This window comes from Oncorhynchus nerka, linkage group LG15, assembly GCF_034236695.1.
Source record: "Oncorhynchus nerka isolate Pitt River linkage group LG15, Oner_Uvic_2.0, whole genome shotgun sequence".
NCBI lineage: Eukaryota > Metazoa > Chordata > Actinopteri > Salmoniformes > Salmonidae > Oncorhynchus > Oncorhynchus nerka.
This window is the reverse complement of record NC_088410.1, coordinates 75,843,977-75,869,083: the sequence shown is the minus strand read 5'-3', so window position 1 is coordinate 75,869,083 and position 25,107 is coordinate 75,843,977. Positions and strand designations below refer to the sequence as shown.

The window sequence follows — 25,107 nt, the reverse complement described above, 5'->3', positions numbered from 1 at the left end:
CCATTTGATGTGTTACGCCCATTATGTAACTGCCAGTGAGAGCCCATCTTTGTGCCATGAGAGTGTGATGTGTGTTTACGTACGTTAGAGTGGTGTATTTGTGTGAGTGACGTGTTTGTGAGAGAGATGGAGAGAGATAGAAGGAGGAGGGAAGGGGAGAGAGGTTGCCCGCCCTCCTTCTGGTGCCATCTCTCTTCTCTGAGACTGTTTTCCTGACCAATATGCTAAGTAGTCACACATTAAAGACACCCCTTTGGAAGCTGAATGGTGATTGCTTTTCACGTGATGGTGATTAGGGAGATATATTCCTTGACTTGTGATGGCAGTCCACCTTGTGAATAATCCAGAGCTATTTCAGACCTCATCAACTGCCAAAACACTAATGGGAGGGAGGGAAGGAGAGAGAGAGAGGGAGAGGGAGAGGGAGAGGGAGAGGGAGAGGGAGAGGGAGAGATATTTACAATATTCACATTAACGAATTGGCCACTATTCTAGAAAAATCTTCAGCCCCTGGTGTTAGTCTCCACAATTCAGAAGTTAAATGCCTACTCTTCGCAGATGACCTATGCTTGCTGTCACCCACAGCACATGGCCTACAGCAGAGCCTGGACCTGCTAGAGCAGTACTGCCAGACCTGGGCCCTGGCAGTAAACCCTAAAAAGACTCAAATAATGATTTTCCAGAGAAGATCCAGATCTCAGGGAATTAGACCAAAGTTCTCAATTGGTACAAAATATATAGAATGCTGTACACACTACAATTACTTAGGTTTAAAAATAAGCTCAACTAGGCACCTTAATGAGGCAGTGAATGAGCTGAGAGAGAAAGCACTCTACGCCATTAAAGCACTCTACGCCATTAAAGCACTCTACACCATTAAAAAGCTAATTGAAATTGAAATACATATTAAAATTTTGCTAAAACTAATTGAATATGTCATTGAACCAATTGCACTTTATTGCAGCGAGGTGTGGGGTCCACTTGCAAAACAAGATTTCATCAAATGGGACAAACACCCCATTGAAACCCTGCATGCAGAGTTCTGTAAGATTCTCCTACAAGTCCAGAGGAAAACTACAAACAATGCATGCAGGGCAGAATTAGGGCAATATCCACTAATAATAAAAACTCAAAAAAGAGCAATTAAGTTTTGGAAACATCTAAAATACAGTGACCCCCTCTCATATCATTACCAAGCCCTGCAATGCCAAGAGCTGAGCAAAGAAAAGAGTCCCCTCATCCAGCTGGTCCGGGGGCGGAGTTCACAAACCTGTTCTACTAACAATTCCATACAATTCATCCATTATACAGTATACAGCCTATAATGCACTGTACTACAGTATCCATTCTCAGACTTTCTCCTTCCCACCTTCAACAACCTGTTTGCTCTCTGAACGGGCTTATATTGGTTGTGTCGCATCATTTGAAACAGGTTAAATCAATTTTGAGTGGTTGTGTTCAATCAATGACATATGTTCTCTATTTGTATTTGATTGTTGCCACTTGTGTTTACCAGTATGGATGACATGTACATTAGAGTGCAGAATGTGTTTTGAGAATGAGAATGTCTTTAGAGTTTTGCTGAAAAGTCTAAGTGAGATCTGCACATTGTGTTTTATCACGTGAAATGGTTTAAGGTATTGACAACAGACTGCATAATTAGCTAAATGATTCCAGGCAACTGAGAACTTTGTTCAGCCAATGGGTTTAAGTGTTTTGGCAATTGAGAAAAACTGTAACAGTACTGACTGCTCAATAGATTTTGACTGGTTGCAGGTTCATATCAAGAAAGAACAAGAATTACAGTATCACAGAGACAAATGACAAGTTTGTGAGATGCAGGGTACAGTACTGTAAAAATAGGGGTACAAGGTGGAGGAAGAACAAAAAACAACATTGCAAAGAGCAAAGCAGAGTAGTAATTTCTGATCAATTTTGATCTACTATGATAGAACATGTTTTCGTTCATCAAAAGACAATGACGGAAAAAGATGAATATTATTTTAGATAAAAAATGTACTTCTCCCTGAGAATTGTATGTTTTGAACAATGTGTTTTCTATTTTCCGGTGTATTGTTAACTGACTGCTTGAGAGTGTATATAATTTTGATCACTTTGTTTATGATTTGAGAGCAGTGTTTGATTTTGAACACAGGTAAAACTGTTTTGAGGCGAATGTTTCATTTCGCAAGAGGAGTCAGAGGTTATGTAAATAGTGCTTGAAGATGAGGTTTTGTGTTTAATGTTTTCAGGAAATGGAGCAAGGTTTCAGAAATTGTGTTTTAGCAATTGAGAAAAACTATATCAGCAGAGGTCCAGTTTCCTGGAGGACCAGGGATCTTTGTGATGTCTCCACCCCCACACAGAGCTCTCACTCACTTACGAGATACAAGGCACGTGCGAGGCACAGGCATACAAACCACGAACACAAACATAATGAATGAAACAAACAAACACGTGGTGTGTGAACATGCACACTGAAAAAATGCATGACTTAATCTGCATTGAAGTACAGTATGTGCAACATACAGTTCATGTTTGTACAGAACATCCATAACACAGTCTCCTACTATACACACAATGTATTGCTCCTTGACCCTGTAAAGAGCATGCCTTTTCAGGAGTCAGCATTGTTTGTGGCCAGCTGGCTCAGTAAAACAATCATTCGAGGGAATATTCCATCCTGTGCCAGAGATGATTAGATTCATGCCATTAAAGTGGTGCATTACATAAACCCTCAGCCTGATGTTTGCTAGCTTGGGGGCTTAGGGTCGGTGCTGCGCTATGAATTAAGTGGAGTGGACACAGTAAAACACAGGAGAGGACTTGAGTCAATGAGTAGAATAGAGACTAAGTTACCTTGCGGAACCACTGGGGTCTATCTGTAAGTGAAACACAGTCTGAGCTGCTTGAGCTGGGAAAACATGACTAAATTACTTACAAATATATATTTTAATGTAAAAGATTTCTAGAATTATGACTTTGCTGTTAATCTAATGGAAGGACACAGAGTAAAATGTCATAGCAACATGATCTCATACACATACATTATGCTGTACCAAAGTGATTGGAATAAGGAGTGTTCTCCTCCTGGTCCTCCAATGTTTGGAGTGTGCCTGTTTGCTTTGTGTCTGTCCATCAATAAAACGGTGGCAGAAAAGGCAAGTGTAACGACTGACTCAGTGTGCCAAACCCCAGTCAGCACACTGACCTTCTCCTTAGTAATTCCCTGGTATTACTGTATTCGTGCGTTGGTGTGTGTATTCTGGAGTGCTGCCATGGCTGGTCTGCCTCTGTCTTAGGATGAGGATATCATATTACACAGACACACACATTTATGTACGTACTCTATCCACAATATCTCTATCGTTATATTTTATTTTGCATCTGGGATGTAAAAAGCAATCAATCCTAACATTGTCAAAGTGCCCATCTTAATAAACATATTATAAATAATTACACGCAGGCATGTACCTTGTTTCTTGTACAGACATAGCAGTTCATTTCGTTTAAGGACAGAATCAAAGTAATAAAGATGCAATAGAAAAGGGAGCTAGTGAACATGGCACAGGTGCAAGCGCTTAGTAAATCTAGGTCCATGTTTGATGGACTCTAATGTAAACAAATACAATTCAATGCTTCGTTAGGCACATAAGAGTCCTGTGGGAATTCATTCTGAAAAGGACAGTACTGTATGGAAACTGTATATACAGACCATTATAGCGTCTAGTCTCACCCGGCCTTGGTACGAGTGAGTAAGTGAGATTTCTCTGAGAGTAGACAATGACATGGTATCTCTATACACTTGAACAGGGAGTGTCATAATTGCCTATGTTCCAAATACACTGACAATTCCCATAGTAAACCCAGATCTGAAAGCACTAGATAGGTGAAGGCCATATGGAGAAAATACTTGCTCTCAGATTCTGCCAAATCCAGTCCTCTCAAATCTGTGGGATTTGGAGTCGGGAGTGGAAGACAGAGATTTATTAAAGTGTGTTTGAACATACTGTGGCAACTATCTCACGTCATTTCCTAAAGCCGCATGCACATCTGCCCCTCCCCACACCAGCTACCCTATCCCTCTACCCCAACCCCCAGCCCTGGCAGTACAGATTTCCCCTGATTCCTGTCAATGGATTGGACTATTCCCACGAGGACCGGTACAGATTATTTTTTTGAAAATGTCTGCACTCACTACTATAAGTTGCTCTGGATAAGAGCGTCTGCTAAATTACAAAAAAAGTGTCTTGACTACAGACTCTACACTTAACAGCAGTCATGTTCATTCTGTGGATGTGTTTCTTCCTTTTCCTTCATTGTAATGTGGAAGTAATAAATCCCTGGTGGGCATATTGTTTACTGCCTCACACCATGTTTACACATAGGCATGCGGGGCGGTGCTTTTTTGGGGTATAGATGTGGAACATGTTTATTGTATTGTCAGTGTGTAAGCGTTGCTGTCTGGTGTACAGAGTTGTGCCTTTTTTTGGAAACCAGGACTCCCTGGAAAACAGTGGCAATTGTGTGTATTTGGAACATAGGCAATTCTGACACTCCCTGTTCAAGTATATAGAGATACCATGTCATTGTCTACTCTCAGAAAAATCTCACTTACTCACTTGTACCAAGGCTGGGTGAGACTAGGCGCTATAATGGTCTGTATATACAGTTCCCATACAGTACTGTCCTACTTAGAGTGAATTCCCACAGGACTATCCTGGCTAAATAAATAAATAGAAAGATGCTTGGCCTCCCAGAAGGTAGGCTGACCTCCCAGAAGGTAGGCTGACCTCCAACTGCTGTCCTTGGTGTGCTGACAGCAAAGCTAGAGTGGATGAAGCAGTTAGAGGTGTGAGAGGAAGAGAGAGTGTTCAAGGATGGATGGATGACTTGAAGTATTGTGAAGGTCACATCTATGAGAGTCTGTGGTACTGTAGTTCACCCCAGACACGATGTCCACTCCATCTGCTCCACTGCTGATTAATCACATGGGTCTGATTGTGGTAGGCATCTGGGGGTGAGAGGTTTGGCTGGCGTTCAGCCTTCATAAAATCCTGTGGCCCGGCTGATCTGCTGAGACATCCCTCTCACCCAAACATGGGTTATTTATCAGTACTTGGCAGAGAGATGAATGGGGCTGGGTAGGGTGAAGATCCACAGCTGATGATGGTTGAGTTTCTCTATATATTGGATGGTTGATAAGGATAAATGTCACTTCCATAGCTATAATCTGTGCTATAAACATTACCCTGACCACTGATAATATCAGGGCTTCAGCTTAGTCCTCGACAGAGAGGCTGGTAATGAAAAGGTCATGTTGAACTCTGAACCTTGACCCCATTCAGGGTAATTACTACAGGGCTTTGTGGAGTTGTCTGTGACATGGTGACCACGGTAACAGTAACTTGGGGCAGCGGTGGGATGGGACAGATGGGGAGGAGGTCCAGGGGTGGGTTGGTAGACGTGTCTTTAGACATTAGTGTTTCACTTCTCTCAGATTTCAAAAGCTGAAAAAAAATGTGTAGAGGACAAAGGAGAGAGACCACATGAAGGGAGCATTGATAATACATTTGAATTAAGAACAGTATCATGTTCCTTGGCAAAATGATGGCAGAATGGATGGCTACCCTCCCCTCAACATGTTGTGAGTGTGTGATAAAGACTTTGATAAATTACTGATTTGATGGACCAGTGTGTTATTGTAAAACAAGTGCTTCCATTTATCAGACGCCATTGGGTTATAGTCACTAGCCTACATCAGAGATAGGACCTTGGTCTGCACTCTGCATAAAAGTTTCATTATGACTATACTGACTCGTGTCATCTCGTCTGTGTCACATCACTTATACAGACAGCCCAATTCTGGTCTTTTCCACTGATTGGTCTTTTGGGCAAAGATCATAATAGGACTGCCTGTGTAAATGCAGCCTTTCTCTATCCTCCCAGTTAGACCTGCTCTCTTATCTATCTGCTCCTACCAGCCTGTGTATTTTGCTCGGGAAGGTCAATATACATTTACACAAGTGCCCAGTGCAGAATTATTGTGGCAACATCAGCCCAAACTAATTTCCTATCTATCTTTGAACATCTTTATTACTCCATCATTTATTTATAGCCTATCAGTCCTGTTGCCGTGTGGCGAGTGTTACACTGTGCATCTGTTTGCAGCATTATCAGGGATAATGCCTTTTTGCCATACAGCGATTGCACCACTAATACATTTTAATGCAAAAAAACATCCCTGTTGTTATTGTCAGCTGAGACTGGGAGACCCCAGTTTTTAAAACTTCGGTGAGGGCTGTAATTCACACCTAAGGTGGCCATTCTTTTTGCCTTAAATGCTCGGTGAAGTATGCAAATAAAGACGTGTATGGTAAAAAGGGCTTGATATCGAATCATGAAATATGTCATTGGTAATGTGAGGACTTAGATATGAGTGTTGGGACAGGGGCTGCATAAGGCATTTAAACGATTTGTATGCTGAGGATGTTAGAGAACACTGGGTTTAAACCAGAGTTCATGTTTCAGTTTAGCACTGAAACATGACAGTTTTCTTGCACTGTACCCAATGATTTAGGAAAGCTTACTTAATACGTCAATGTCCTGATTGTGGTTTTACAGACATGTATAATACGTTTTATGTACACACTTTATTTGAATACTTATGAAATGCACCTTGTTATATTTAGTAACACTTGCTTATTTTCCCTCAACTGCAACCCCATTTAATGCATTGGACGGATGTGGGTGGAGATTTGTCTACATAAGGATGCAAATTATAAACACTCACAAAAGCTCTGACGAAGGCCTTGAGGCCGATACGTAAAGCTTCATAATACTAGCAAGAGCACTGTGTGTGGGTTTATAATTGTTTAACATCTTATTAAATTGTTACCATGCACCTGTAACAAAGATAGCTCAGTGCCTTTTGAATTTTGAAGATGATGTTGTGTAAGGGAAGAGAGACACTTAGAAGTACATTTATATTCAACATTTATATAAAGTTGTTTATTTTATAAGGGGACTTTGACAATAGAATTGTATCAAGTAAAGTAATATCATATGAGAACTTGATGTTAGGATGATTCCTATCACTCTGTTGTGTTTCTCTCTATATTGACTTTCTCCTGTCTGTCTGTCTGTCTGTCTCCTCTCTCAGATCAGTAAGCAGCAGCTACAGACAGTGAAGGAGCGTTTCCAGGCCTTCCTAAGTGGTGACACCCAGATAGTGGCAGACGAGGCCTTTATCAATGCAGTCCAAAGCTACTATGACGTGAGGCCCAACTCTGTGTTTTTGTTTCATTTTAGGTCTGTATGGGAGTATGTTTAAGTGTATGTTGTCTTTTATTTTGATTTGTATTCCGTGGTGATTATCCTGCTGTTTTAAATGGTCCTCAGCGGACGGACCAGTCCGTCTGGATATTTGAGGAGATGACTCACCTTTGTTCTGGTAAATGATGTGGAACTTACAGACAGGCTGCTTCCTTCAGGCAGTCTTATTAATGTTCTCATCCTGCATCTGACAGATTCAAATGAATTGGACTTCCCAAAATAGGCCTCTGAAATATTCAGTCCAGACAGCAGCTATGTGAGGTGCTAACCTGAATTTATGGACATCTTGTGCCCTTAGCTTTGAGTCTGACTATCCATCCCATCCAATCAGTCCACCTTCACTCTGAAATCACAGAAGGATGAGGTTCAGAACACTATTGCAAACCGTCCTAAAAGTTAGAGAAAAAGAGACAAGAAAATGTATTGAGCGAAAAGGGGATTTACTCTGCCTGTAGAATTAATCAATGTAGCACTTTAATAAACCCAAATTAGTGAATTAAAAAAGCTAAAGTCAGTTTTCCAATTTAATTAAAGCATAATGGTATTACTGTCTGAGTTCTGGATTCTTACACACTCCCCACATCCCCACCTGCTCTGGAGACTGGAGGAGAGACACCTGGGGTGCTCTTTATTGGCAGAACTCAGGGTAATGCTACTGTACGTGAAAGTGACAATGTGTAGACAGCATTTCAATTCTATTTTCTATATCAGCTGTTTCTATATTTAACACTCCCATTTGTGCAATGTTCCCTTCTTTTTGGCCCACTAAGAGCACTGCTGCTGTTGCAGAACAAGTCAAGTGTCCAAAGTTGGCTACAGGCAGAGTGATAAATGTCTGTGTATCTGTGTGTCCATCCAGGCTCAGAGCTGTGGCCTTCTGTCTTCACCCTGTGTTAGGCACTGATTGGGAACAGAGAGTCTGTCACTGTGAGCCATAAGGAGGTTGCACGGTAGTGAGAGGGCCGACATCTGAGTCAGGCAGCCATTTGGGTCCTTCTCTCTCTCTCTTTCTCTTTCTCTAACCCACAACCCTTGGCATGGAAAATTGCTTTGTGGGGATTGTGAAAAAAATATATGTGCAGATGGAATTAAACAGAGAAGCGTAACAATGTCAGATTGAATTGAAACTACAATAATTTATTTCCCTCTGCACCTTTGTCATAAAGACCCAAAGACCGAGCTGCAGCAAAGCCTCAAAGAGAGAAGCAGTACTTCAGAAACCCTCTTTTGCAGCTGCGTTTTCATTTCATGTCCCTCTAGAAGCACGTGTCAGCCTGCTACCAGGGCTACTGTACACAGCTGCATGGGAGAACGTCTCATAGAAAATAATGGATCATTTCCCATTCAGGAATTGAGTAAAAATGGAATTTATCCTAACCTCTCAACCACGCTGTATGCTCGTCCTCCTGTATGTTCCTCCTGCCCTGTAATGTTTAATCCACATGCTTTAACGCCCTCTTTCTGCTCTCGACCGTGACAACAGATATTTTTGAAAAGTGACCGTGTGTGCCGGATGGTCCAGAGCGGAGGCTGCTCGGCCAGTGACTCGCGGGAGGTCTTCAAGAAGCACATTGAGAAGCGTGTCCGCAGCCTGCCCGAGATCGACGGTCTGAGTAAAGAGACGGTGCTCAGCTCCTGGATGGCCAAGTTTGACACCATCTACCGTGGAGAGGAGGACCCCAGGAAGCACCAGCAGCGGATGACAGCCAGCGCAGCCTCAGAGCTCATCCTCAGTAAGGACCAGCTCTACGAGATGTTCCAGTCCATCCTGGGCATCAAGAAGTTTGAGCACCAGCTCCTCTACAACGCCTGCCAGGTGAGATAAGAGCTTCATGTCATGTCCTTTACTAGACGTTTGTCTCAAAACACTAACACTTTCCCTGGTGGTGATTTGTCAGTTACACTCCTTTCTCCCGATCTGATAGTTGACTTGAGCGTGTGTCACTCTTTCAACCCTCTAATGCTTTAACTTCAGGCTTGCTTCTCATTAAGTTCCAATGGGTTGAAATGGTAAAAGTGTGCCGTGAAAGCCTTTCAGGGTTATTAGATGAGTTGTCACCTGTCACAGGAAAGCGCAGCTTTCAGTGTGGAATTGAATCCTCTTTGGGACCTTTAACCTTCGATCCAAGCAGGAAAGAGGTATGAATACGGCAAAGAAAATATGACCATTGTGAGATGGAGAGAGAGAGTGGGTGGTGTGCAGGGCGCTATGGAAGTAGAACAATAGATGAGTGTGAGTACCAAGGTACTGTGTCACAAGGAAAGTGGGTGATGACTGGAAGTGACTCAAAACACCTGCTAACTGCAATCATATTGTAATAATAGCGAATGGAATGGATAGCTATTGATCATTGTTGAATGGAGAGGGTGGGCTGAGAAGGCCGCCAGAATAATAGTGTGATGGTGGCTTTTAAAGAGGGGGTCCACACACCAGTCATACCGGGTTCAATGGAAGAAGGTATAGTGAGCACGTTAGCATGTCTCAAGTCATCATCAAGCCTTTTGCCTGTCCAGGATTAACCATTCAGATGCCACACACACACACATGATGCTGGCCATACAGTAGGTATGTAGGCCTAGCCATTCTGTTATTAAGACCAGTGTATCATTGTAGTCCAGGCCAAGATTGAAATGACTTTTCTGCCACTGCTTCATTTAGTAATGTGCCCGGTCCACGCCCAGGTTCCAGTGGAAGGGCAGGGCCAGCCCATGAACATTAGCACTGCTAGTGACTCATCCTTTGGCGGAGACATAGTAGGATGTGCTAACGATACATTTGCACAGACCTGCTGTATGTTACATGGAATTAGTTCTGACATTGTGCAATTTTGTTGCGAATGGAATTGCCTACCTATTAGGCAATATTACCCCCTACTCTTTTCATTGCCCTCTTTTCAAGAATAGGATTTAGTTGTCTTCTGCCACAGTTTAAAGACACATTTACTGTCAATATCAACACCCACTACACATTCAATCTCTGGCACACACGCGCACACACATACACACACCAGGGTTTCCGTCAGACGTCAATAGCCGGCTTTTGGCCAATAAAAATACAAAAGGTTGATAAATAAAACTATTGCCTGCCAAAATGACCTGTAAAAACACTTTTTATTCATTGAATACCAGTTGATGTAAATACATTTGACCGTTATGCTTATCAGTCTATAAGTAATTTGCATAATTTAGTGGAATTAAATTGGCCAACTATCACAAGTGCACAGATTTACATTTACATTACATTTAAGTCATTTAGCAGACGCTCTTATCCAGAGCGACTTACAAATTGGTGCATTCACCTTATGACCTCCAGTGGAACAGTAGTGCATCTAAATCTTTTCAGGGGGAGGGGGGGTGAGAGGGATTTCTCCTGCAGCTCCTGTGCTTTTATAAGCCCATTCATTGCACAACTATTCTAAATGCAATCACGTGTTAACAGTTTTGGTGCACGATTAAAAATAACTATTTTTATTTATTTATACACCTCCCATTCACCATTCAAGTGTAGGCACCAGGATATCAGCGCGTCACCCACCACTTTACAATGTGAGCTAGAGGCAATATGCATTTTGAAATCATATTTAATTGTTTGAAATCTGAATGTTTTATTTCATATTATAAGGCTGTCATGGAAATTATCACATATGTCAATATTAAATTAATCATTAAATTAATCATTCTATATTATCAGCACGCTGGAGAGGTTCCAACAAACTTAATGAACCATAGTACACGTCGGTTGGAGGCTCTGCCGGGGCAGTCCCGTTATTTCTCTTATAAACTGCTTACACAGACAAGTTATATTTACATGATTTACATGATTCATTATTCATTATTAGTGTTTGCTTCATGCATGTGACCGACCAATACCTAACAAGGCTTCTTCTCTCCAAGCTGATACCTTGAAACCGAGAGAGCCCTTTCAGTTCTCAAAGCAATGTTCTGGACATACTGCCAAATTGCTTATACTGATAGTGAAGATTCCTCCCAGGAAAGATCAATAAATCACTTGCATGAACCAAGTCGAATTGGTTAACAGAAAAGCACCTACATAAAATGTTTCTTCACAAGGCATGTCTTACCTCGCCTCAAAGTAGCTTTTGAAGCAAGGTCAAATCCGACCCTGCAAACGTGGAGGCAATTATTTTATAAAGACTTCATAGTTTCAAGTTTGGGGAAGCTTGGGGAAGCAATTTATCCTACCATTTCTACCATTCTGTATGCCAGTTCTGATTTTCATATGCGCATTAACAGTTTCATTAAAATAATAAAGTTTTTGTTTCTCAAAATCATTGTCACGTGGTTAATTGTAAAAATCGGAATGAAAATGACAAAAATCAAAGTTAAAAGTCAACAATTGCGAGATCACCAGTCTCTGCCATATGGGCAGATTGATTCACCGTCATCCATTGACGGCTAAAAAAAGGAGCGCAAAGCCTTTAGGCCAATGAAGCAGTAGACCTAGAACTTCCATTGCTTTTTCACACGGAGGATTGGTGCTTATCGAGGGGAGATTGTTGCTCCCTCAACATTATCAGGAAAGAGAAAACAGACACATGGTCATTGCTCACATGGAGCACTCCAAACAAAAGACAATAAAAAAATTGACAAATCTCGTAAATGATGGTTATGAAATAAACCAAAACTTGTTTCTCACAAGTGTAGCAGGTTGTGAACTCTGCAAACAACATTTCCACTCTGAGAATGAGAATGGTAAATTAATTTAATTAATACATGAATTAACAGAAATGTCTGTAACCAAATGACAGGGATTAACTGTACATTTACTACTGATGACATTATCTTCACACATATTTTTGATTATTTTAATTGACAGCCATAACTCAATTATCAGCTAGGCCTATTGCCACGCTTGCTATTGCAGGCTTCCAAAATGAGGGACAGAACAGCTGTGATCTGTGCCCTTAATCAGGTACCTGTCATCATGTACCTTAGGGTTGTGTGTTGAATGCTTTTGAAGGAGACTGAGAGACAGATGGTTCCCTCGCATCACATTGTGTGTGTGTGTGTGTGTGTGTGTGTGTGTGTGTGTGTGTGTGTGTGCGTGCGTGCGTGCGTGCGTGCGTGCGTGCGTGCGTGCGTGCGTGCGTGCGTGCGTGCGTGCGTGCGTGTGAACCTTTCCCTCAGCAAACTGAAGGCTAGTAGTGCACTGACTATGTAAACCTTTCTGTGTCGAAACAACCTTAGTGACTGACTAAATTAAAATGAGAGGTCGTCTCACCGCTGTGTGTAACCTATGATAGTAGGCAGAGACTCTTTGTCTTCTGAAGAATGTGTTTTCGCCTGTAATGATGACTTCAGTTAAGGAATAAATTCATGAATTGAATTTCAGTCCTGTGTGGCCAGTGTGTGCCCTGAGTGTGGGTGGAACAGCGTGGGTGTTGTTCCATTTTATCAGATGGGGTTTGGTGTTATGGATGTGGTCGTGCCGACTGCCTGGCGCTGTTTTAATGAAAGCCTGTAATTGGTCAGAATGGACAGGCAACATCACAACATGGCTGATGTGACTACACTGCTGGCTGCCCAGCTGGTGACTACACTGCTGGCTGCCCAGGGACTCCTATGGAAACACAAATCCAACGTTAGATCAGCATGATAAATAAATAGTATCTTTATTAATCCAGCTCTGGTGAGGCAGATCATTTGCCTTCAGCTCTGCTCACACAACACGAACACACACCTTCCGGTTGCCAGTTCATCTCCCTCTTTCTTTTCTCCTGTAACCTTCTGGCCACTTGTCTGCCTCTCTAACTTCAAGGATAGGTAGGCCCCATACAAACACTGTCCATAAAGCCTGTGGAATCGGTTAACTATAAAACAATATAAAAACATCAACTCAAACAGTTGTTTGTTTGACAAAACCTTTTGCCTACCCCAGGACACAGACAATTTCTGGCAGAAGTCACTTTTATCAGTTATTTTCCACTTGAGGTGGTACAGAAAAACGACTGCCGTCATCAGAGTGAGTTTCTGTTAGATGTATAAGTAACTCAAGTCACTTACTGTACACCTCAGTTAATATGTATATTCTATATTTTAGAATCATAAACAAGGCTATCAACACAACAATGTGAAATCCCTCCATTCTATGCTGTGAATTACAGAATGGGAAAGATGGGGAAGTAACATATCCTCCATTTTCATCAAAGACCTTGCTGTTGTCATACTACCAATAGAGATCTGTCTGGAAGCTTTGAAGTAGATCTCAATGCTGGACTTTTGTTTTGGTCTAGACTGTGAGGTGCTGTATTTTGCTTGTGTGTGTGTGTGTGTGTGTGTGTGTGTGTGTGTGTGTGTGTGTGTGTGTGTGTGTGTGTGTGTGTGTGTGTGTGTGTGTGTGTTTATGTGTGTGTGTGTGTGTGTGTGTGTGTGTGTGTGTGTGTGTGTGTGTGTGTGTGTATGTCTTTGTTTGTGAAACCTTTCTGCTGTCAGTCTCACACACACTATGCCCTTTGTCTGCTCATTCATGGCTCCCATGGCGACAGTAAACATGGCCACCTCTCTTTCCCTGCCTCCCCTGTCAGCTGTTGTCACCCTGCCTATATTAAACCAGACAGGCCGGATTGGTTCCCTCCCACACATCACAACTGCTGCTACCAGACTCTTATAATGATTGCTAAATACTGCACAATTTAAAACACTTCACCCCAATCACCCCTTCCCCAAAACACATGTAAATATTAGACTATAAATTGTGAATTCCTGTATTATACTTATGCAAATATATACACTACCGTTCAAAAGTTTGGGGTCACTTTGAAATGTCCATGTTTTTTAAAGAAAAGCACTGTCCATTAAAATAACATCAAATTGATCAGAAATACAGTGTAGACATTGTTAATCACTCCTGTGATCCTATAACACGATGTGTTAGCTAATCCAAGTTTATCATTTTAAAAGGCTAATTGATCATTAGAAAACCCTTTTGCAATTATGTCAGCACAGCTGAAAATTGTTGTCCTGATTAAAGAAGAAATAAAACAGGCCTTCTTTTTACTAGTTGAGTATCTGGAGCATCAGCATTTGTGGGTTCACAAGTCTCAATGTCAACAGTGAACAGGCGACCCCGGGATGCTGGCCTTCTAGGCAGAGTTGCAAAGAAAAAGCCATATCTCAGACTGGCTAATAAAAATAAAATGTCTACACTGTATTTCTGTATCACTGTATTTGCACATTCTTCCACTGCAAACCTACCATTCCAGTGTTTTACTTGCTATATTGTATTTACTTTGCCACCATGGCCTTTTTTTGCCTTTACCTCCCTTATCTCACCTCATTTGCTCACATTGTATATAGACTTATTTCCTACTGTATTATTGACTGTATGTTTGTTTTACTCCATGTGTAACTCTATGTTGTTGTATGTGTCGAACTGCTTTGCTTTATCTTGGCCAGGTCACAATTGTAAATGAGAACTTGTTCTCAACTTTCTTACCTGGTTAAATAAAGGTGAAATAAAGAAATTGGGTCAATTTGATGTTATTTTATTGGACAATTATTTTCAACTGTCTTTATAACAAGGACATTTCTAAGTGACCCCATACTTTTGAACAGTATTGTGTGATATATATATAAATATTCTACTAAGCCATTTACTTTGTTTGTATTCTTATCTTGTATTATTTCTTATTGTTGTTGCATTGATGAGAATAAACCTGCAGCTAAGCATTTCGTTGGACGATGTATACCATGTGTAAGCCGTACATATGACTAATAAAACTTGAAACAATATCTGAACACCTGTATGTTATGAAATTCTAACTCCTCCATACAGAGTTGATTTACAATAATCTGAATTCACTGTATCCTCACCCAGGAAAACAGGGTAGTATCACAGCATCAGTGTGCCCCAAGTTGTCTGCACATAGAATTAACGATTGAACAGACACTCATGCACACTGTTCCCCGCTCTGCCTCCCTCTGCCTGTGGGTTACACTATAGCTGTTCACACCCATGGATGTTTTCACTTAAGGATGAGTTATCTGCTGCCTGGAGTGCCTAATGATAGAGTGAGCAGCCTTCAGACACAGAGGCTCCACACTCTAGTGAGTGAGTGAAAAGATAGATAGTCCAGCATGCTACTCTACCAGTGGACAGAATACACTATCGATTGCCACTCAGTACAATAATACGGCTACTACAGTTACAACACCATGATGCTCAGATGGATACTACAGATCACAGACATATAGACTGACTGACTGACTGACTGGCTGACTGACTGACTGACTGACTGACTGACTGACTGACTGACTGACTGACTGACTGACTGACTGACTGACTGACTGACTGACTGACTGACTGACTGACTGACTGACTGACTGACTGACTGACTGACTGACTGACTGACTGTATATCCCATACACACTGGGGTAGGGCTGCCAATAAAAAGTGTGTGGGTGTGGAGAGCAAGAATTACACTATATGCCCTCGGATCACATGTATGAGTGAGTCCATCACGTGTGAGTGAGTGAGTGAGTGAGTCCATCACGGTGCGATCTGGTAATGCACACTCTCAGACAAGCTACTGTGTTACTGTACAAAACACCTACCACTGTAGTCTGCAGACAGGGAGGGAGTGACCACAGGAAGAGGAAGAGAGGGGAGAGAGGTAAAGATGCGAGATGGAGAGAGGGGAGAGAGAATAAGGAAAGTGATCAGCTGTCCACACCACAGAACTGCAATCCCAACGGGCAGACTCTGTATAAGTTTCAAGTTTTAAAGCACAAGTACAGGGAAATGCCTTTCCTGCAAACTGTTTATATTGTTGGGGGAAGTGGACAATTCTCAGATAACATTCATACAGTACATGAAGAAAAGTATGGGAACACCTGCTCGTCGAACATCTCATTGAAAATTCATGGGTATTAATATGGAGTTGGTCCCCCCTTTGCTGCTATAGCAGCCTCCACTCTTCTGGGAAGGCTTTCCACTAGATGTTGGAACATTGCTGCGGGGACTTGCTTCCATTCAGCCACGAGCATTAGTGAGGTCGGCCACTGATGTTGGGAGATTAGGCTTGGCTCGCAGTCGGCGTTACAATTCATCCCAAAGGTGTTTGGTGAGGTGGAGGTCAGGGCTCTGTGCAGGCCAGTCAAGTTCTTCCACACCGATCTCAACAAACCATTTCAGCAAAGACTCTGTGTGTTCTGACAGCATTTCTAGTCCTATTTTTATCCACCCTCTTCCTTGTTTCCCATCCCTCTCTCTTATTGTTGTTGTGAAGAATGCCTCAGTGCCCTGGCAGAAGGTGGAGGGTGGAGAGGGTGTACGTAGCGTGGGCAGAGAGAGAGAACAGGACATTTTCAGAGAATCTGAGACAGAAATTAATAGAGGGATGGATGAAGTGAGGGAGAGGATGAGGGAGAGGATGGGGTGAATGAAGAGCGAGACCATCATCTTATAATTCACTAATATCAAACAACACCCCCCCCCCTTCCCCTCTGGGTTCCCTGTCCCCTGGAGGCCTACAGAGGGAGGGAAGGAGAAGTAATGTTGAAGAGTTAATCTAGACACACACATGGACACAATCATAATAACACAATTCTCTCAGACACACATTGATAAACAGACACAGTCAGATGCATATGGTGTGGCAATCAGGTGCGCAGCTTTGGCCGGTGGAGAGGCAGATTTAATGAATCAAATTATGGTTGGCCTTGCTTACATCAGATCTGATTATATTATTACAGGGATATCTCTCTCTCTTTACTGCTCTGGTGTAATGCAGCAAAGACTCTCAGTAGGCGAGTCTGTGTGTTCTGCCAGCATTTCTAGTTCTCTTTTCATCTACCCTCTCCCTTGTTTCCCACCCCTCTCTCATTGTTGTTGTGAAGAATGCCTCAGTGCCCTGGCAGAGGGTGTATGTAGCATGGGTAGAGACACTCTACTGGACTCGTTTGGCACAGGGCGTAAAACTCTGCCAGAGTTACATGCCTGTTTTTTATTCTTACTGTATTATTTCATGGCCGCAGGACTAGGCTGGTCTGGTCAGGAGACACATAGACAGTGACTCTGATGTAATGCTGTTCATTGTGTGTGTGTGCCTGTCACGACTTCTGCCGAAGTCGTTGCCTCTCCTTGTTCGGGTGGTGCTCAGCGGTCGACGTCACCGGTCTTCTAGCCATCATTGATCCATTTTAAATTTTCCATTGGTTTTGTATTGTCTTCCCACACACCTGTTTTCAATCCCATGCATTACCTGTATTTAACCCTCTGTTTCCCCTCATGTCTTTGTCAGAGATTGTTTATTGTCAGTGTTGTGTTTATTGTATAGGTGCGCGACGGGTCCTCGTACCCATGTTTGTTTATATTCTATTCTTATTAGTGTTATGGAGCATGTTACGTGGACATTCATTAAAAGACTCCATTTTACACTCTGTTTGACTCTCCTGCGCCTGACTTCCCTGCCACCTATACACACGACTCTGATAGTGCCCTACCCATCCTGCTTTAAGAGCCCTAACGATGCTTCCGAACAGACTGGGGGATTCGATTAGCATAGACTCTAGAGATCTTGTTGCATATCTGTGGCTGTGTGTATATGGTCATGCTCGTGTGGTCTGTGGATATATATGTGTGTGGTATATGTCAATGTACTTCAGTATGTGTATTCCTGCCAGTAAACGCACTGCTAGAAACCATATCTGTAGTCATTTGCTCCTCCATTCACAGGGGCTGAAGGAGTGGCTGTGACAGATGTGTTTGTGTCTGCTATCGTACTGCAGGCTCCCTGACCACTAATGACTACCCCTTTTCTCAGAAGACCCACCTCTGCTCTGCAATCTGGAGAAAGAGTCTATACTGCACATACATCTGATGAAGACAACTCTGATTTATAGTATAGTCAAGTGACAAAGTAATAGATCTGAACCAGGGCTGTAAACAAGCATCCTTAAACAGAGAATTTACTTCCAAGGTCTAATTCACGACAAACACAATCATTTGACAGTGGTTGAATATCGATCACCATTTCCAGGGGAGTGGAAGTCATGGGATTCAAATGGAAATTAAATTGGTTAGCCTACAGCTCATCGTATTGGTGGGGTGTACAGGTGTAGGATCTTAATTTGACCAGTTTCTCACAGCAGTAAAATAATCCTGCAGCAACAAGAAATGTTCATTATTGTGTGGATTATAATTCATGACAATTTTTGTAGGGTTTGATAAATTTTTAAGTGGAAATTACAAACTGTAGAAGCCTTTCTTAACTTCTCTAGGGTAGGGGGCACTATTTTCACCTCCGGATAAAAAGCGTGCCCAAAGCAAACTGCCTGCTACTCAGGCCCAGAAGCTAGGATATGCATATAATTGGTAGATTTGGATAGAAAACACAAAATTTTCCAAAACTGTTAAAATAACGTCTGTGACTATAACAGAACTGATTTGGCAGGTGAAAACCTGAGACAAATCCATCCAGGAAGTAGGATTTATTTTTATTTTTGTAGTTTGCTATTAAATTTCATTACAGTATCCATTGATTTAGGACTCAAATTGCAGTTCCTATGCCTTCCACTAGATGTCAACAGTCTTTAGAAATAGTTGCAGGCTTGTATTCTGAAAAATTAGGGAGTAAGAACAGTCTGAATGACTGGACCCTAAAGTGCCACAGAGCTTTTTCATGCACAATCCAGAGAGCGCGCCCTTTCTTGTTTACCTTTTATATTGAAGACGTTGTTGTCCGGTTGAAATATTATCGATTATGTTGGCTATAAAACAACCTGTGGATTGGATATAAACATCGTTTGACATGTTTCTATGAACTTTACGGATACAATTTGGATTTTCTGTCTGCCTGTTGTGACTGCGTTTGAGCCTGTGGATTACGCGCGAACAAAACGGTTTTGGATATAAAGAGAGACTTTATGAAACAAAACAAACATTTATTGAGAAAAATTAATGTCTTCTCAGTGCAACCATATGAAGATCATCAAAGGTAAGTGATTCATTTTATCTCTATTTCTGACTTGTGTAACTCTTCTACTTGGCTGGTTACTGTTTGTAATGATTTATCTGCTGGGCGATGTTCTCAAATAATCGCATGGTATGCTTTTGCCGTAAAGCCTTTTTGAAATCTGACACCGTGGTTGGATTCACAAGAAGTTCATCTTTCAACCTATATATAACACTTGAATGTCTTCTGAACTTTTATAATCAGTATTTCTGTTTTTGAATTTGGAGCTCTGCAATTTCACTGGATGTTGGTCTAGAGGTTTTAAACCTCAAATACACCACAAGTTTGCATTGATCAAATTAAGATTCTATATCTGTACATGTACACTCCAAGTCATTACATCTTGATACATTCATACATTACAACAAACAATTTCCAATGATGATTATTAGGATATAAGAACTAAAGGTCAATATGTCAATATCAAGGTTTGTAATGGAGGTTGTGTGTAAGGCCCTGCGTTATGCCACCAGGTGATAATAAATGCTGAATGTAAGGCTTATGTCGTTGTGTTTGTTTCCAGCTTGATAACCCAGACGAGCAGGCTGCTCAGATCAGGAGAGAGCTGGACGGACGACTGCAGATGGCAGATCAGATCGCCAGGGTAAGACACAACCACCTCAAAATAAAGTAGAGAATTAGACACCAACCCACCACTCTTAAAACACCTCACCAGAGCTGTTTCTGATACAGTAGAAGATGGTTAGCTCTAAGGTCTATAAACTAAGTAGTAGTGATACTACAGTATCTGTGTGTACTGAACCCTAGGCCCTCAAGCATAAGGCACATCTTTACATCAGAAAACTGCCTCAATAATGTAAGAGCAGAGGTAGACTCATGCAGGAGTACCCATAAATAAAGATCCTCTTTAAAAATACCTTTATGGTTGTAGACTACACAATGGACGTGTGTGTGGGTGTGACTTATGTGTGCTTGCGTGCCTGTGTGTGTGTACGTGCGTGCCTGTGTGTATACCTGTGTGTGTATGTTTCTGTGCCATAACAGGGCGCCAGGTTTCCCAAGTTTGTTTCCAAAGAGATGGAGGCCATGTTCATAGAGGAGCTGAGATCCTCAGTGAACCTGCTTATGGCTAACCTGGAGAGCATGCCCGTGTCCAAGGGAGGAGAGTTCAAACTGCAGAAGCTCAAACGAGGACACAACAGCTCTATCATAGACATGGGCCAGGAGGACGAGAACACACTGTCCAAGTCTGATGTGGTGCTCTCCTTCACTCTGGAGGTATGGTTGGTTAACACTGCAGCTCAAACACAGCCTGCCAGAGACACTGCCTCCAGTGGTCATTTGCAGAAGTGTGCTATTGAAGTAATCCTGACTATTTCATCTGTCAGGCTACATAGAAAATAACATTCAAGGCTCTTCTTACTTTAGAAACAGACACAGACACTGAGAGGGAAAGTAAGAGAGAGATGTAGACTGAATGACATAGGTGGTTTACAGAGAGAGAGAGAGAGAGAGAGAGAGAGAGAGAGAGAGAGAGAGATACAGTGGCTTGCGAAAGTATTCACCCACCTTGGCATTTTTCCTATTTTGTTGCCTTACAACCTGGCATTAAAATGTATCATTTGATTTACACAACATGCCTACCACTTTGAAGATGCAAAATATGTTTTATTGTGAAAAAAGACAAAACACAACTTGAGCGTGCATAACTATTCACTCCCCCAAAGTCAATACTTTTTAGAGCCTCCTTTTGCAGCAATTATAGCTGCAAGTCTCCTGGGGTATGTCTCTATAAGCTTTGCACATCTAGCCCCTGGGATTTTTTCCCATTCTTCAAGGCAAAACTGCTCCAGTTCCTTCAAGTTGGATGGGGTTCCGCTGGTATACAGCAATCTTTAAGTCATACCACAGATTCTCAGTTGGATTGAGGTCTGGGCATTGACTAGACAATTCCAAGACATTTAAATGGTACCCATTAAACCACTCGAGAGTTGCTTTAGCAGTATGCTTAGGGTCATTGTCCTGCTGGAAGGTGAACCCCCGTCCCAGTCTCAAATCTCTGGAGGACTGAAACAGGTTTCCCTCAAGAATTTCCTTGTATTTAGTGCCATCCTTCAATTCTGACTAGTTTCCCAGTCCCTGCCGATGAAAAACATCCCCACAGCATGATACTGCCACCACCATGCTTCACTGTTGGCAATGGTTTTCTCTAGGGTGATGAGAGGTGTTGGGTTTACGCCATATATAGCGTTTTCCTTAATGGCCAGAAAGCAAAATTGTTGTCTCATCTGACCAGAGTACCTTCATATGTTTGGGGAGTCTCCGACATGCCTTTTGGTGAACACCAAACGTGTTTTCTTAATTAAAGCAATGGCTTTTTTCTTGCCACTCTTCCGTAAAGCCCAGCTCTGTGGAGTGTACGGCTTAAAGTGGTCCTATGGACAGATACTCCAATCTCCGTTGTGGAGCTTTGCAGCTCCTTCAGAGTTATCTTTGTTGTCTCTCTGATTAATGCTCTCCTTGCCTTGTCCGTGAGTTTTGGTGGGCGGCCCTCTCTTGGCAGGTTTGTTGTGGTGCCTTATTATTTCATTTTTTTAAATAATGAATTTAATGGTGCTCCGTGCGATGTTCAAAGTTTCTGATATTTTTGTTATAACCCTGATCTGTACTTCTCCACGACATTGTCCCTGACCTGTTTGGAGAGCTCCTTGGTCTTCATGGTGACGCTTGCTTGGTGGTGCACCTTGCTTTGTGGTGTTGCAGACTCTGGGGCCATTCAGAGCAGGTGTGTATATATACTGAGATCATGTGACATTTAGATTGCACAGAGGTGGACTTTAATTAACTAATTATGTGACTTCTGGAGGTAATTGGTTGCAACAGATCTTATTTAGAGGCTTCATAGCAAAGGGGGGAATGCATATGCACGCACCCCTTTTCCTTTTTTTCTTTTTTTTTACAAATATTTTTTGAAACAAGTAATTTTTTTCATTTCACTTCACCAATTTGGACTATTTTGTGTTGTCCATTACATGAAATCTAAATAAAAATCTATTTAAATTACAGGTTGTAATGCAACAAAATAGGAAAAACGCCAAAGGGGATAGGCTCTGATGATTAATGGTCCCTCCACTCTCGTATCCCTCAGACATGTTTATAGCAGCAGCCATTCAATACAGTCGTAATGTTTTAAACTCCCTATTCTGCTGCTCTCAGTAGACATGGCTGTAGTTCAGAGGGGCTGAGCTTATCGGGGGCGCCCATGTTTGTAAAAAAAAAAAAACAAGTCAAATGTTTCTTTATAGTAGTATCAGTGTCTGTAACAGTGCTCTAGCTCTAACTTATAAAATGCATTTTTTGTGTCTGAAACCAGTTTCTAGCAGCAGATGCATGTTGGAAATAAATAACATGTATAGGCATTTGACTGGCAGTATTCTCTCTGTCAGGTGGTGATTGTGGAGGTTCAGGGGTTAAAGTCTCTGGCGCCCAATCGAGTCGTCTACTGCACCATGGAGGTGGAGGGGGGGCATAAGCTCCAGACTGACCAGGCCGAGGCCTCCAAGCCAACGTGAGTGTGACACACACGCACGCACACACATACACACACACACAGGTATGCTGGGCACACAAATGAGATTATAACAGCCTTATTTAAAGTGGCAATCAGCAGTAGAAACAATAACAAAGAGATCTCCACGTTCCTAGTTTGGTAAAAAGCTGAGGGACTTGACTGGAGAAATGTAAACACTTTCAAATTCATAGACATAGCTATGAATGCAAGGACTGACCATCCATGATATCACAATGATAGTTTAACCATGTTTTGAGGCTATATAGGGTTTGTTTACATTTACTTTGTTTACAAACATTGGCGTAAAACCAGCTTGTATTTTGGGATCTGATGGGGTATGACAGTGCAACTAAGGTCATGAGGCATTTATAAGTTATATTCTTCTAGAAGTCCAATAATGGATCTAACAGCTGCTGTTTGCCTCTTTAAGAGTAAATACCTAGTTACTGGGTATTATGTTCAGTACGTTATATTTGATATATACAGTATGTAAACAAACTCATGTTTGCTAAGCATGTTAGGAAGTACATAACTGCATTTAATTTCCAGTCACAGGTTGTTTACTTAGATTCATCACAGCCAGTCATGTGCAAGGCCTCAGTGACGTAAAACGTGACCTGGTGATGCGATTGAATCTGCTCCTAACTCACTCTCACACTACTTCCTGTTTACATATACATGGCCACATCATGTGTACTTCCTATGACATAAAACCCCAAGCCCCTGACTGCTGCTCTTCCCTCAGTCCCACTCTGAGTAGCACCTGATCCAGATTGTGTTAATATGATTAGTAAGTCCTGAGTCCTCGTTAGGTGGTCCATAGGGTGGGTTCATGTTCTGTCAATAGCTGCACACCATGGTGTGGTAATGATATTTCCTGTGTGAGTATGACCAGGTGTTGTAGACGCCGAGCCAGACTGATTACTCAACATGCACCTTCTTCCACTGGTTGTGTTGAGACATTTGCTTTGCTTTATTTAAAGAACACTCAGACATGTACATTTAGGTCCGAAATTATTGATGAGCAAAATAAACGATATAAATACTGAGCTATATTGTATGCTAAAAATGAGAACATTTTAGCCCAAAACCTGGTTACCTCTGCTAGGAGGCTGAAACTTGGCCACAAATGGATCTTCCAGGAAGACAATAACTCAAAGCACACATCAAAATCCACAAAGAAATTGTTATTTGACCACAAAATCAACATTTTGCCATGGTCATCTCAGTCTCTGGACTTGAACCCTATTGAAAACCAGTGGTTTGAATTGAAGAGGGCAATCTATAAACACAGACGGAGGATATCAAGGATTTGGAAATATTCTGTATGGAGGAATGGTCTTAGATCCCTCCCAATATGTTCTCCAATCTCATAAAACAGTTTATTAAAAGTCTCAGTGTCGTTATCCTCGCAAGGGGAAGGTGCTGGAATATTGAAAACAAGGGATCCAATCATTTTGACCCCTATCTTTTTTTTTACTTTTTAAAAACTTTTTAAATCTCTTTCTCTGAGCAATTATATTAATAAAAAATCATATACTTCCTACATTTTATGAGCATGCAATATAGCTCAGTATTTGTATTATTTATTTTATACAGTCTTTTTTCCTCATCTATTTCAATTCGAGAAGCATCCACTTGCTGCCTGGTCTGCAAAACGCAAAGCGCATTCGTCTCAAATTGTATTTTTGCGTCTCATTTGGTGTGCCTGAACTGGTATGCCTGAACTCTTGATGTGTTCCTGTGTGTCAGTGTGTTAAGCACAAACCAGTTGGCGCACTAGTTCTGGTACTGGGTGTTATGTTAGTGTGTTTCTATCGTAATGGTCAAAGTTGGGAGAGTTGGCTAGCTATCGATGTGTTCAGGATGAATTTAGTTTTCTTAATTTTTTTGATAGAATGTTTATGCCAAAAATCACTACAACCAAACAAACACTGTACCTTGTGCTTTAGCTGTCCCCTGCTAACTAGCGGCTAGCTAGTAGCACTAGGTAGGTAATGGCTAGCTTGTAGCACTAGCTAGTAAGTAACGCTAGCTAGTAGCCTATCACGTAGTTAGTTGTGCTAGCTAGCTAGTTCGTACTAATTAGAAAAGATACTGATAACTAACCCCATTTTTCTGTGCCACTAGCTAGCTTCTAATACTGTTACTTGTACTCCCTGTATATAGCCATGTTATTTTTTCTTGTTATTGTTGTTCATTATTCATTGTGTATTTATTCCTCATGTCACTATTTCATTTTTAACTCTGCATTGTTGTAAAAGG

The 25,107-nt window shown here is 41.7% G+C and overlaps 1 protein-coding gene across 1 annotated transcript in view; it reads left to right on the top strand.

Annotated features, from left to right (window-relative positions):
* Positions 1-25,107, top strand: part of cadpsa (Ca2+-dependent activator protein for secretion a) — a 158,136-nt gene that overhangs the window by 32,012 nt on the left and 101,017 nt on the right. The window contains exons 2-6 of the mRNA XM_029683576.2: positions 7,163-7,276; positions 8,819-9,151; positions 19,834-19,914; positions 20,316-20,549; positions 22,718-22,839. Of these exons, the coding sequence (XP_029539436.1) occupies positions 7,163-7,276; positions 8,819-9,151; positions 19,834-19,914; positions 20,316-20,549; positions 22,718-22,839 (884 nt within the window). The remainder of the gene's footprint in view (positions 1-7,162; positions 7,277-8,818; positions 9,152-19,833; positions 19,915-20,315; positions 20,550-22,717; positions 22,840-25,107) is intronic.